The 14,574-nt window shown below is 52.5% G+C and overlaps 1 protein-coding gene across 5 annotated transcripts in view; it reads left to right on the top strand.

The window, feature by feature from the left end:
• Nucleotides 1-486: 486 nt before the first annotated feature.
• Ntrk3 (neurotrophic receptor tyrosine kinase 3) overlaps nt 487-14,574 on the top strand; it is a 358,909-nt gene continuing 344,821 nt past the window's right edge. For all 5 annotated transcript variants that reach the window (XM_041656675.1, XM_041656673.1, XM_041656674.1 and 2 more), the window contains exon 1: nt 487-1,358. In XM_041656675.1, the coding sequence (XP_041512609.1) occupies nt 1,111-1,358 (248 nt within the window). In that variant the 5' untranslated portion in view covers nt 487-1,110. The remainder of the gene's footprint in view (nt 1,359-14,574) is intronic.

Raw genomic sequence — 14,574 nt, forward strand, 5'->3', positions numbered from 1 at the left:
CCAGGCTGGGGAGCACCCCGGGTCACCTCGGCCGCGCTCATTTCACTTCCTCCCGCGGAAGAGATTGCAGCAAAACCGGGCAGCACAAGGGCCAAAAAGTGGAAGGGAGAACGCCTTTCGTGTCGCGCATCCAGCTTGCCAACTCTCCCTCCCCAGCGCCGACCCTCGGAATCCCAACTGCAACTTTTTCCCTTCCGTCTTGGTTTCCCCTCGTCTGCGGCGAGCGGTCGCGGGGCCGCTAGGCTTGGGGCGGGCGGGCAGCGGCGCGGCTACGGGTGGCGGTACCGGCGAGAACCGAGAGCCGGCGAGTGGGTGGGTGGGTGGGGAAGCAGGAGGGAGAGGACGAGCGGGGAGAGAAAGGGGTGTGGGGAGGGGAGGGAGGGGGAGATTCCGCTCTCCTGCCTCTCCCAGCCCGGGCGGGGGGCGGGGGGGGGGAGGAGGCCGCGACGAGGGAGGAGAGGAGGGAGGGGAAGAGGGAGGGAGGGAGCCGAGGAAGACGCTCCGATAACCCGTGCGTTTCGTAAGGCTCGGAGCACTTGTACATTTCTGCAGGCGCGTAGCGAGCCATTCGCGGCTGCTGCTGCTGCAGCTCTGACTGCATCTTCCTCCTCCTCCTTCCTCCAGCTCCACGCGTGTGTATGTGAGTGTGTGCGAGTGTGTTTTGCAGGTGTGCCCGTTTTAATTCTGCCCAGGAGGTGGGACTTGGTGACTTTAGCACCATTTTTTTCTCTTTTATTATTATTATTTTTTGCCTTCCCACCGACTGTTGTTGCAACCCTGCAAAGTATCGGAGTCGGAGAGTGCGCCTCGTTTCCAGAGCTCCTGGACCCCGCAAGCCGGCGAGCGCCGAGCCGGCCACCATGCCCGGCAGACCGCGCCACTAGGCGCTCCCCGCGGCTCCCACCCGGCGGCGGCGGCGGCCGCGATGGTTTCCGACGCTGAAGGATTTTGCATCTGATCGCTCGGCGTTTCAAAGGCAGAGGCCCCCCTCCCCCTTCCCCCTCCCTTGCCGTCTTTGTTTCCTTCCCCCCCTGCTCTCCCCACTCCCCCCACCCCACCCCCCTCTCCTCTCCTCCTCCTCCTCCTCTTTTTTAGAAGCAGCGATCGGAGATGGATGTCTCTCTTTGCCCAGCCAAGTGTAGTTTCTGGCGGATTTTCTTGCTGGGAAGCGTCTGGCTGGACTATGTGGGCTCGGTGCTGGCTTGCCCTGCAAATTGTGTCTGCAGCAAGACTGAGATCAATTGCCGGCGGCCGGACGATGGGAACCTCTTTCCCCTCCTGGAAGGGCAGGATTCAGGCAACAGCAATGGGAACACCAGCATCAACATCACGGACATCTCAAGGAATATCACTTCCATGTAAGTCAGGCGGCCGCTGCCCAACCCGCCCCCCCCTCCACTCCACGCCCCAGCTCCGCGTCTCCCTCTTGCCCGCCCGCGGCCCGGGAACCGGCCCTGCGCTCCCCAGCTCGCCTCTGCTCGCAGCCTGCCGGGCGCGCGTCAGGCTCGCCCTGGCTCGGGAGATGCTATAGGGCTGCGTGTTCCAGGTGACTCCTGCCCTAGCCAGGCGTGATCGGATGATGCTGGTGGGTACCTCTCCCTGGAGAGGACCCTTCCGGGCGGAGGGCACCCGGGGCCCAGCTCCTGTCCCTGTCTCCACCCTCTTGCCGGCTTGTTTCGAGGGTGCGAAATGGGTTCTTTGCCCCCCACTAAATAGCAACAGTTTGGCTACGCTCAAGTGGTATAAAGTAGAAGGCGGCTCGGTTTCCTGACAGGCGGTGGCGGATAGCGGCAGCAGAGGCAATGCTTAGCTGAGAAGGGAAAGTGACAGATAGGGACTGCTTGGGAATCAGTTGAGATTTTTTTTTTTAACTCTTTCCTTTTGGAGACAGCAAAACGTGCCAATAAGTAAACAAGTTGGGAGCTTGCTGCTCCCGAGGAGACTTCGGACGTGTTCAGGCCGTCATGGACGCCTACCTCTTTGCTTTTCCTTTCCCCTGCCGCCCTCTCCAACCCCATTTTGGGCATTTCCGAGATATTCCCCCCCCTTTCCCACCCTCTTCTGCATCTGAGCGCCTACAGACCCTTTCCTGGCTTGGGCTTCTTTAACTGCCCAGGATAATTCTGAGTCAGGCTGCTGGAGGGAGAAGAGAGGAGGACCCCTGTTTTGGGAAGGAGATTCCTTCTACAATTCTGCGATTCTGTTTATTTCAAAAATTGAACTCTGCTTGGCGTTTGCCTGGTTTGCCCCGTCTGAGTGGGACCTGCGGTGGCAGTGGTGGCCTGCTCTTTTCTTCTTGTTGTGTTTCTTTGGTAGAGATAGGGACCAGAGGCCTGGGAGGGAGAGAAAGGAAGAGCTCAGGCAGCCTGAGCCGGCATAGCATTTCTTTCATCCCTCAGCCAGGTGACCACCACCCCTCCTACCCTGCTGCCGCCCCCCCCCCTCAAGGGTATGAATGCCCCTGGGATGTTCAGAGGATACCTCATTGCTTTTTGTCTCAGGGCTTCTAAAGGATGGCTAGAAAGGTGGCCGGGCTCTGGGGGGGCGTTTAGGGTAGATCTTTTCCCTGGCGACAGACTGGAGCAAGAAGGGACTCAGTGTGCTATGGACACTGCCTACTCAGGGTCCACCTTCTCTTGGCTCCAGCCATTGCCTCAGGGCTACAAAGCCGGAAGGAATTGCAGTCCTTGCCCTCTCCAGAGCCCACCAGCCTTCTTGGTTCTTGCAGCTTACACTTTGAGGGAAATGGGCAGACCTAGGAAATGTCCCTGACTCCTGGTCCAGGGGACAAGCCTGACCCATATCTTAGCTCTACTATTCACTCCTTACCACCTTCAGCCTGGCTGAGGATGACCAGATAGACAACCAAGGGGGAAGGGGAAGGGAGAGGAGGAAAAGGAAAAAGCCTCTTCCCCCTCACAGGCCACAGTGCCCATCCAGTAAATCTGAGGATGCCAGGGGCAAGGTCTGGAGGGGGCTTGTCAGGGAAGCTGGTACCTGGACGTGCACCCTCTGGGGGCCTCTGGGTGGAGGGATGGACAGAGCAAGTGTAGTGGCTTCTGCTCTGGAGCTGGGCTTGGAGAATTTCAGGTGATTGGCTGTGCCAAGGGTTGGAGAGTTTGGGAGTCGGTGAGCTGTGTCTGCTTGTTCTCTGCTCCATGGCTGTGCAAATCCCAGGGAACCCTCAGGGAGGCAGGGTTGATCATAATCACATAGGCTCTTTTTGGTCACACAGAGATGTCACACCTCTAAAAAGGAGGCTTGGGAAAGCAGTTCCACAGGGGAGAGTAGGTTTGGTCTTTCCTGGAGACATTGTTGGGAGAAGGGGACACAGGTGGCCTCTTGCTCCCCTTGGGCATTAGAGATCCCCAGGAAAGTGCCAGCGGCAATATGAGCAGGGAGTGGATCAGGAGCCCCTTGGCATGTGCTGGACTCTCCTAAATCCGCCTGACACCACAGAGTAAGTGGTGGGGGAGGTCAGAGGTCAGGGCTTGGATGACCCCTTCTCACCCCATCTTTCCCCCAGTGTCCTATTACATGTGTGTCTGGTATTGACTAAAACTCAAGGGCCCAGACTCCCAGTCCGGAGGAAGAGAATCTCAAGATGGGAGGGGAGTCCTTCTCATCCAGGGATGAACGTGCCCTCATTCCCAGCGTACCCCTTTAGAAATGGAAGATTACGGAAAAAGGGAGCTTTTCCCAGGCCTAGCATCTGATTCTAGCATTGAACACTGGTCTGCCTAACATCCCAACCAAGGCCCTACTGGAAGGGGTGGGTGCTCGAAGGCAGAGAGGAACACAGAGCAAGGGAGGGCCCAGCCATCGTGTGGCCTGGGAAGGTGCCCTTCAGCTGTGTTTCTCGAGGTATAGGGTCAGGAGGGGCATGGCCTGTTAGCCTGGAGCTATGGGTGATGGCATGCAGCTGGACAAATTCTGTGCATGGACAGACAGTTTCTCAGGCTGTTCTAAGGTATCCTCAGATAGTGAACTCTGAGTGGAGTTTTTAGACAGACACGGTTTGTTTCCTCGTAGCCCCAGTTCTCTTGAGGTGCCAGTTGTGGTGACTCTATCCATCCAGAGCTTTGAGTGGAAGAAACCCTACCCTCTTGACCACCCTGTTAATATGAGGGGGAAATGAGCCGCGAGACTTCGGGGAAGAAGTGTGGGTCTTGCTTCCGTTCATAGTCCAGCTGCTCCAAAGGACGCCCCCCCCCCCCAGTTCCCTTCCTCCCTTCGGTTCCATTTCTGTTCCAAAGGGCAGCCTTTGTGCTACTGTAGCTCTTAATACACCATAGACTCATCCAGAAGGGTCCATGGGCAGCCACACCCTACCAGGCTCTGACGACACAAAGGCCGGAGGGTAGTGGGCCAAGATGGTGGCTGCCTGAGACTGCCTCCTTAGGCCAAGTCTACGGGATTGCGTTGGTCTGGGATAGTATGTCCTTTGAGTGGTTGGATGAAGATGAAGGTAGAGAGAGTGCCTTCGCTGGGGCAGATGTTCTTGAGATGGGTTGCCTGGACTTGCAAAGACCATGTACTGGTGGCTGGGCGCTGAGCCGCCATTTGTATATTCACCTGAATTGCCACAGGGTTCTAGGTGTCTGGCAGGTTCTTAAGTTCTGTATTTCCCATTCCCTTGGAAAACTCTCTGCTGACCGAAGGGTCATCTGGGGCCTCGGTTCGCTAGGCTGCTCGGTTCTAAGGACTGAGATGGGTGGCCCAGTCTCGACAAAAGCCGGCCAGAACTGGAATCCTAGTTAAAGTATGAGCCAGTCCCTAATAGCTCCAAGGCCCCGGTAGTTAGACAAAGGGTTCAGAGCCCCAGGATTGGGGTTAAGCCTGAGAGAGATAGAAGGAGTTGAAACGGGCCTTGGAGGTGCGAGTAGAAAGGGATGAGGTTATACCCTGGATAGAGCGATCGCCAGGAAGGTAGCCGGAGCCCTGGACTTCTTTGGTGGCAGAATTTCATATAGTGGTCAGGTTGTTGATGGGCGTCAGCATCTCTCGTGACCCAGAATCAAGTTCAAGTATGCCCAGGATGCTAAACTCTCAAAGTACCCCTGGGGCCAAGGACACCAGCTCTGAGGCTACCTGAAAGCTGAGAACATGCTAGTTTGAACACATCTTGTGGAACTCTGGTTGCAGCTTTGAGAGTGAGCCCTTGGATGGTGGGACCAGGAGGGCTGAGATGAGGTCTGGGAGATTCTTTACGGTCCTGCAGGGTTCCAGTTGCTCTCTATGCCTTGAAACCCCAGTCCTTGCCCGGGCAGACTTGCCAGCTGACCCTTCATGTTTGGAAAGGATGATGGTTTCATTCCAGATGTGTCTTGGGTATGTGGTATGTATCTATGCTCCTTCCTGTGGATGGCTCTTACCAGTGTCATGACATTTCTCCCACCTCAGCGACCCATTGAGTGGCTCTTGCAGCGATCACGTGCTTTTGAGGGGCACAATGGCAGTCTAGGAATAAGGAAAGAACAGGATACAGTGAATTATAACTTAGCTTTTCCCCATCTGCCTTGGGATGTCCTGGATTGCTCCAGGCACCCACAGCCTGCACATCTAACTATGAATCCAGGCCTTGGGTCAGAGTGTCCCTTCCAACTCTGGCATCTGCTGTCTCAGTGCCAGGAAACATCCCCCAGGAGGTTTAGCCAGGCCTCATTTAAGGGCCCCTCTTGGACGATTGTAGTGACTCTGTGATACCACCAGGAGGAGGGCATAGGCGAGCTCACCCTCCCTGGCTGTGAGCCACTGCCTTTTCCCCATCTGCTTTCCCACTTCTGGAAAACCCAGGTCACCCAGAACCTGCCAGGATTTGTGACACAGGACCCTGTTTGTCATGAACGACTGAGACCAAACGCCACACTTCAGACTGTTTGAGGGTCCCTGACCTTTCCTTAGCGGTTGAGCAACTGACTCCATGACTTGCCTTCCCATTCCTGGGCCCAGGCCTAGAGGAGATGTCCTTGTGGAGATGTCCTCCTTGTGCTGGAGAGAGGTCTCCACTGTGTGTAGGAAAATATTAGAACATCCATCTCAAATTATTCTTGCCGATAACGGGAGATATTTAATATTTAATGTACGGATTGGCGATATCTAAGCATATAATAACTTAATAAATATGAGTGTTTGGGGGTTGTAAGATAAATATTTTATTGCCAAATCATGCATAATCAGAACAACATGGTGCCCTTGGTGTCAGTGGAGGACTCCGAGTTTGAGAGGGGGTGGGACAGGAGAGGTGATTTGGGGGTCTTTGGCTATTGCATGCAGTGCTTTGATGAAGTGGTTTGTTAACTGGTATGGAGAGAGGGGATGGAAGATGGGACCTGACTCGGTGGGCACAGGTGTATTCAGTTCTCTATCTCTGTTCTCAATGCTGGAAATACCCTTCCCAGGGCCAGGCCATCGTGCAAATGACACTCTCTACAGCGGAGTCATGTCTATACAGAGTTCCGCTAGTCGTTTTTATCAGAAGCCTCAGTTTGCTGTGGCTTAGCTTGTTTTTGTAAGAACCATTTAAGTTATATAAGCAGGGCAGATTATTCCCATTTTACAGATTCATCAAACAACAACAAGAGCGGAACCAGAGTCTTAGGTGATTAAGCTACCATGGAGGTTCCAATGGAAAGAACCAGAGGAGCTGGAAGAGCCCACAGCTGTTCCTCAGTGCATCTCCACTGCTGGTCTAGTTCCCACGGCTCTGTTGCCCTTGGGCTGAACCTTTAGCTGGGTATCCTATGGCCTATTTTGCTAAAGGGAAATGAGGAGGATTTTCCTCCAGAAAGCTCTTTTGACCAAAGAGCAGCATTACAGAACCACTGCGCTCTGAGGGACTTGGAGAGGGTGGCTGAGGGTCATGCCTCTGGCTGATGAAAATTGTGTCACCCAGATCTGTTGGGGATCTGCTGGGATGGCCCAACCAGAGTCCAAGGTCATTCTCTGAGTCATGCCTGGCCTCTGCTTTGAAAAAAAAAAAAACATAACCACTTTCTGGTGGCTAGGCGTGGGCAGGTTTCTTTCTGATGGTTGTCAAGAGGGAGAACTCAAGTGATCCCCTTCAGCAAGAGTTCTCTGGAGTTCCCTCTGGGGGAGCCCCAGAGTTTCTGCTTCTCTTGAGTTTAAGGTAAGGTTCTGTCGAAGTCAGAAGGGCCTAGAAGGTTGTAAACAGGCCTTCCTCATGTTCCCTGGGCCTCAGGGGCTTGAGAAGAAGGGACTCTGCTGAGTTGCCCAGAATGTTAGGGGACCTCTTTCCCCAGTGGCACCCCCAGGTGCTGGTATGGCCTCTTGTACTACCTTGCGTCCTGTTTGGGGGGACTCTGTCAAAGCCAGAGCCTCCTCCATGCCTGTATCTCCCTCGGGGGCAATGTTTCCAAGTTCAGGGTCCCCAGAGGCAGCAACTATGTGAAGCTGGCAGCTCCAGGGCTCCTTGCAGTCTGCAGCCCCCGCCAATTTGAAATAAACTCAAGGAGGATTCTGCTGAGCTATTTACATGGATGACTGGGGAAAGGGGAACTCAGAAGTTTTGGGGGGCTTTTCCCCTGGTCACAACTTCTGTCTCTGTTGTCCTTGCCTGGCTTGTTCCGCCACAAAGGGACCAGTTTAGGGTGGTAGAAGGTTCAGGATTCTAACTCCAAGCAGGAATCATCAGACATGGAGACTTGGGCAACTTCTCTATCCCATTGCTCTTCCCAGCCTGGCTTCTCTTGAGCTGTACCCAAATGCCTTTGCTCCCCTGGGCCTCAATGTCCTTATCTGTAAGATAAAGATAATAAAAACTAATACAGGATAGCACTGTTAAAGCTCAAGTGTCCTGTGTCACAGCCTGATGACGAGAAAGCTGTCAATATACGGTCACTAACAAGAGCCAGTTCTTACCGAGGGCTCAGTAACCGACCACAGTGTAGAGTACCGGATAACTAGCTATAGTCACCATTTATTCAACACCTACTGTATCTCAGACACCGTTCCAATCCTGTCAATTAAATGTACATCAGTCCTGTTTGTAGATGGGGAAGCCAAGTCTAAAGAAGGAATTCGGTTTCATACAGCCAGTAAATGTTGAAGTGGCCTGACATTTAAATATTGTCTATTGTCTATGTTATTTTGTATGCTACATATATGAGTGTGTATGTGATTGCATCATAGACATGCAGATACACACATGAATATAGTAATATATTACTCTTAATAGTAAATTGGTAAATATAATGGTAAAATATTACTCTTGTGACAAATTAATAATAAAACAAGGGAACTGACGCGGAGGCCAAGGAGGGCCTCGAGGCTTTATTTCCTGTCTTTCCAGTCCCCGGGTGAGAAGTGGCTGGTATTGTAGGGAAGACCAGTGGGATATTGCAAGGGTGGTGTTTGAGCAACAAAGCTCCAGACTTCGAATGGAAGCAGAGGCTTCGGTTCTTCCTGATCTGTTTCCAAAGTACTGACCACCACCCTTCTTCCAGGCATCTTTGGCTTCTCCACATTGTCCTGACCTCTGAGGTCTACCAAATGCCACAGTAGCCCAGGCGCAAGCTGTGGCTGGCAGGGATGCAGGAAGCGGCTTGCTGGGTAGTAGTTTTCCCCTCTCTGGGTTGAATCCTGGTCATCAGGACAGTTCATGATGCTTATGGCCAGAGAGAGCCTGGCTAGGGGAGGAGAGGGCTGGCTAACTTCTCCTAGTCAGAGCTTTGGGGTTACCAAAGCTGTGGTTGGAGGCAAGCAGAAGGTGTGTGGTGGGAAATCTGAAGGGCTGGTCAGCTAGCGTTGGAAGCTGATGTTGGGAAGGTTATTCCTCAAGGGGGAATTCAGGATGCTCCTGGGCCTTCATCTTGCTGCTTCTCTGTGTTAGTAGTCTTCATTCCCTCCCGCCCCCTCCTCTTGCTGGACACTCCACCGTTCTTGTTCATTGATGAGGCTTCTGTCTCCCCATAGGGATAAGCCATGGCCGTGAGAGGTGATTACCGATGTCCCCATGGAGACAGCTGGAGGGTCTTGAAGAAACATTGCTGGGCAAACCCTGTTGCTGCCGCCTCTTGATGCCATGTCCCAGAACCTCTGCAGCCTCAGTTTCTACCCTTGCAGTGGGGTCATCTAACGCTCTTTCCCACAAGGTCACTGGGCACCAGTAAATGGATGGTTTGTCTGACCTCCTTCGCAGGATCTGTGGTCAGACGAGTGCCCTGTTGTTTCCATTTCTGGGTGACTGGGAGGATTTGAATTAGGGAGATGATCAAGACTTTGAACCATAAATCAGGAAAAGGAGGTGGGGAATAATTTGGGCTAAATCCAATTTTTCAGAGGAAGAACTTGGCAGACGGATGAATTGATATGCCGCATCAGAGTGAGCTAGGAGCACCAAGCAGACGAGGATGCTGGGCCTTGCAGCTCTAGGATTCCTACCCCCACCCCCGTTGATGTCTGCACCAGAGGCTCAGGGATTGCAGAGGCAGGAAAGATTCCCGAGTTTCCCTGGAAAGGGAGAAACGAAGGGAGCAGTTTGAGACTCAAAGTCCTAAAACCGGGGCTGCCTGCAGCAGTACATTGTGCCGTGCGTGCGCATCTGGGGGCGTCTTTGTGCACGCACAAGTGCCTCTTCTCAGTGTTCCCTGCGCATCACGTCTGAGGTTTCTGTAAACAAACGTTAAAGCCGCGGGTTTCCAGCTTTGCCGAGATTGTCTCTGTGTAGACTTCTGATGACCACCAGAGGGCAGTATGATGCACGCGTCGATCCTTGGCGGGTGGTTTCACCAGGAGAAGAGCTGGAGCTGGGATAGCGGCAAGTGGATTGCCAGCTTGTATTTTTGGAGCCTGCCAGGAGTCAGGGCTGAGTTTCTGGCTGGGAGGGCGTCACTGTATAGCCGGCCCTATTTTCGGTGTATCTGTGTGGTCCAAAGGTGTGATACTAAAATACCATTCTGCCTATTTTGTCTTAGGAGTCACTAACTCCGTGGGAGGAGGCTGTAGGGAGCCTAGGCCAGAAGGAACAACCTCTCCTCACCTTATCTAGTGTCAGAAGCAGCAGGAGGGAGCAGAGCTCTGGCTTGGGCAATGGAAATGAACTAAAGGGACATATGTTCCTGCTCAGGAAAATCTCAGGCTTGATGGGGACACCGAAAGCTGACCCTGGAGTCAGTGTCTTGGGAGAAGTGAGCCTCATACACCCCTTCCCTCAGGCTGCTTGATCTGCTGGCCTGAGTGTGAGCTTAGCTTTCACCCTTCGCTGCCCTCCACTGAACTGGGCAATTACCAAATGCCAAGTCAGTGTTCAGTAAATATGATACCCCGGCATTTTACAGGGGTGGGAGCTCAGAGTTGTCTGATAACCCCTGGGGACCCCAAGTGTGCTTTTTCCTGGATACAGGAGTGGGTGCCAGAACGCCCCCTTTGTTAGTGGTTGCCTGCTGTGAGTGATACCCACTGGTTCCCCCGTCTCTTTCTGGCAGTCCTGGATTTGAGTGGGATGCTTGATTTCCTGTGCTCACTGGTCCATCAGCGGACCTTGCCCCCAACTCTAGAAGCTGCTTATCTTCTCTCTGTTGAGCTCGTGGGCCCAGGGCCCAGGCATACAGACGAGGCACTCTTTCTTGTGAGCCATCCCTGCTCACCAACATCTTCTTGACTCTCTTTTCAAGGCAGAACCACTGGGAAGCAGGAATGGGGCGAACATCTGTAGTACTCTCTCCTAGCTGGGGTCCTTTGCACGAAGAGCCATGTATGGATGGCAGTTACAAATAGATGTTCCTGATTATGACCCTGCCACTTATCAGTGGTGACCCAGACTGGCTATTCATTTTTTTTTTTATTTGACTCTTGGTTTCCTCATACGAAAATGGTCATAATAAAAGGGCCTAGAGTTGCTGTAAGATCGCCCTGAGGATGCGGTGTGTGGGGTGGCTCCTGATGCTGCTTTCCTCCCTCTCATTCCTCCTGCTCCTCAGAACAGCATTCCAGACCGGCATCTTCACAAGCAAGGGTATTTTCAAGCCCTTCATCTGTTCTTCCTTCTTCTGGTATTTCCCGCATCCTGTTCACTTTGCATTCCCTAACAGATTCATCTTCTCTTCGGGGTTCAGTTAGAAGGGTTCCCATGCCCCCAGGTTTTCAGTTGTTCTTTTCCTCCCCTAGAGGCAGCTCAATGCAGCTCCAGGAGATTAGGAACTTTGGCTCAGAGACCTTTCCTCCTTTGGACCCAGGCAAGTCCCTCAGGAGTCTGTTTCCTTAGCTGAAAATTGGGCAGGTTGGGTTATGAGGTGCCTTTCATAGTCAGGGGTACAGAGGCTGAGTGGTAAATGGGAACTTGGAGGAGGTGGGGAGCAGTGACATTTGGGGGGCTCTGGGAGATATGGATGAAGGGATGTTGGGGGTAGTCAGCACCTATACATAGCGGCAGGAGACATCGGGAGCGCCACCCCAGTGTACAGTTCAGGAAGGGGACAAGCAGCTGAAGTATGTGTCTATCATCAGGACGGGGAGAATATGATATGACACCTGTCTGGCCTATCAAGGGTCAGAGGGCTCCAGGCAAAGCCTTTTCCCTGCCTACCTTCCCTATCTCTAGCCCCAGGGGTTTGGATGATAGAAATCTTTGACCAGGTTAAGTCAGGAGTACCTAGCCTCCCACAGATATAGTCCTGCGTGGCTCTGTTGCTATACTTGTTCTATATTATTTGCCATTCACTTATGGATTTCCTTTTGGTTCCTGTAATTAGACCAGCCGCAGAGGGGGCTCAAGGACTTGCCCTGGAAGGAAGAGTTTAGGTATTCAACGTGGCAGGAGCAACCCTAAATCCCTCCTGTCCAATCCTATCCATCAATTAAATTGCGCCAGTTCCATGTTAAACCACAAGAGGGCACTAGACCACGATTTCTGCTGTGTAGGTGCTATGTAGCCTATTGTGATTGCTCCTTTGAGAAAAGTCAGCTGTGCACCTGGTCCCTTCCCAGATGCCAGTAACTCTGAGGTCATGGCCAACCAGCTTGATTTAACCACAGGTCACTGCACTGACTGAGGTCTCAAGGGAGGTCTATTTGTGCAGCACAAAAAAGGCCATTGAATTTGGTGTCAGACTAAGGGTTCCAATTAGTGCTCTTCTTGCTTGTTTAAATGATGAGTCAAGTTACTTAGTTTCTCTGTGTACCCTTTTTTTTTTTTTAAATCCACGTGAAAGGTGTGATGTTACAGGGGGTGTGGTTGGGAGAAATCGCCGCAGGAATTAAATTGCATGATGTGTGGAAAGTCTGGAACACTGTGGATTCTCAGTGACTGGCCTTTTTCTGGAAGAAGGATCAAACTAGGTCATAGCCCTGTGGGGCTGATAGGGTCATTTTGCCCTTTCTTTCACAAATAAGCTGTGGTTCCAATTCACTAGGGGAAGCAGCGCTACCCAGTGGCTGAAGTGAAGAACGGCAAGTCTTGGGTAGGTGTTGGATATTGTGGTGATCCGGGGTTCAGAGCCTCCATGGTTGGTATTTGCACTGCTTTAATTTCTGGGTGCTGTGGGTGATTTGCTGAGGATGTTAGCATGGCAAGAGCCGTTAGTAGTGTTTCTTGCCTGGACCTGTAGGATGAAGTCACGAATGGACTAACTTCATTGTCCCAGATAATCCTGGCATCTAATGTTCAGACTTTTCTTGGGGCTTCCTAGGGCGTCTCTCCCTCTTCCTTTCTCTTCCCCATCCTTGATGGTAGGTGTTCATATTTTTGAGGAGCTTTAATATGTCTGCTTGGTCTTGGCTAAGAGATTGGAAAGCCTGTGGTCTGTGTATCTATCTGGAAAACAGGGCTGCGCTGGTTGGCTAGCAGGTGCTTCCGGGTTGGCTAAATATCCTTTGCTTGGTGTGTGCACGGGGTGAGGTGGGGGGGGGGGGTCAAGTAAAACCTGTGTAATGATAACAGCTAAACCCCAGGCTCTTCAGGTGATGCATACAGCCTGGAGAAGGCAGGGGACTTCTCTTAGTGAAGAAGTGGCCCCGAGGCTAGAACCGGGGTATCTCTGGATCCTTACCCCTCTTCACCTCTTCCTGTGTGTACCTGAGACCCAGGAGGGAACCTTGGCAGGCGTGCAGGCTCCGGAAGTTATTTAATATCAGCTTCGCTCCAGATTGTGTTTCTGACTCCCTGCCACCTCTTAAGTGGCAGTCATTTTAACAAATGGGGCGAGAAGACACTGAGTGGGAAAGAACATGAGTGGGGAGGGGAGAGGGGCAAGGCTCTGGGGAAGAGGGAGTTACAGTCCCTTGGCAGACACATTGTCTCAGATGCACCCAGGAGGGAGTAGCGCCGAAGAGAAGTGAGGGCCCCTCATAGTCCCTAGCGGTAAACGGAGGACTACCTGGGAGAGTCTGAGTATCTTAGTTTTAAGATCTAGGATCATCGGTTCTAGCTCTCCCTCTTTCACAGAAGCTCCCTGTGCTCTATGGAGGCTTCTGTCCTTGGGGCAGATGTTGATGGGCAGGGATCATTTCCCCAAGGACAGTTTTCAAAGCACACAGCAGACAAAGAGCAGGTTGAGCCTGATGCTGACACTTCGGCCCACTGTGAACCCCGAGCTGGGGCTGGGCGTACACTGTGTGGTACCCAGGTGTCTGGCACTGACCTCGTTGTCTAGAGTCTCCTAGCAACTAGGCTATGGAGGAAGAAGGGACAGCTGTGCTAGCAGGGCCAGCTCTGCCCTTCCAGTGGTAGGAAACAGAAGAAAGAGAGACCCCTGTTTGTCACCTTGGTCCCTGGCAGCAGTCACAGGCCTGATAGGATGCAAAGCTTTGGGGTCCAACATTGAGAAAATAAGCATTGTTTTTCCCTCTTGCATCTTAAAACTAGACAGGTGACCTGTGGCTCTTCAGAGAGAGGATCACAGCTAATGAAAAGTTCAAAGGAAAGGTGTGTGTGTGTAAACATGGGTTCCCTGAGATAGAGAGGGCATAATGCTCCTAAATGGAGATTTAGACATTCTAGACTTACTTGCCCCAGGTCCTTTGAATGTTGGTTATCAGTGTTGTGAGATGCCAGGCTGGGGCCTTTTGGCTGTGAAGTTGGCCCCCTGGCCCTGTTCTTACCCACAGAAGCCTCATGGCATTTTAGGAAGACGAGGAAGGGGAGTTCCATTTCTACTGTGCCACTCTGTGTATGTGAAGCAACCCTCTAGAGACAAGAGGGTTGCTTAGAAGGCAAATCCTAGGACTCTAGAAGGAGAGAGAGGACACGAGGACACTGGAGACCTGTGTGTCCTGTGTGCTCTCCGGTAGACAGATGTCCCCGGTTCCTCTTTCTTCACTTGTCTATCTGGATATTTTCTCAGCGTGGGGCTATTTGAGGGCCTGTGATGGGCCAGCTGTTTCTGTGGAAGCCACGAGAAAGAGATGCAAGGGATGAGCAGACATAGTCTAAGCTGTTTTATGATGCGTGAGGTCAGGCATCAACTCTCTGGGTCTCTTGCCTTTAGCCCTGGCCCCTGCCACTTGGGATCTACCTTAGAGGATAGGAGAGGGCCAGAGGTGACACAGCAGATCCTCTCAGACCCCAGTGCCAAGTTCCTAAGGGAAATTCTATCTGAGGGTTGTGGAGTCAGAAAA

The sequence above is a fragment of the Microtus oregoni genome, unplaced genomic scaffold (assembly GCF_018167655.1).
Source record: "Microtus oregoni isolate MIOR12 unplaced genomic scaffold, Mior012 000000F_ref0000247, whole genome shotgun sequence".
Lineage (NCBI taxonomy): Eukaryota > Metazoa > Chordata > Mammalia > Rodentia > Cricetidae > Microtus > Microtus oregoni.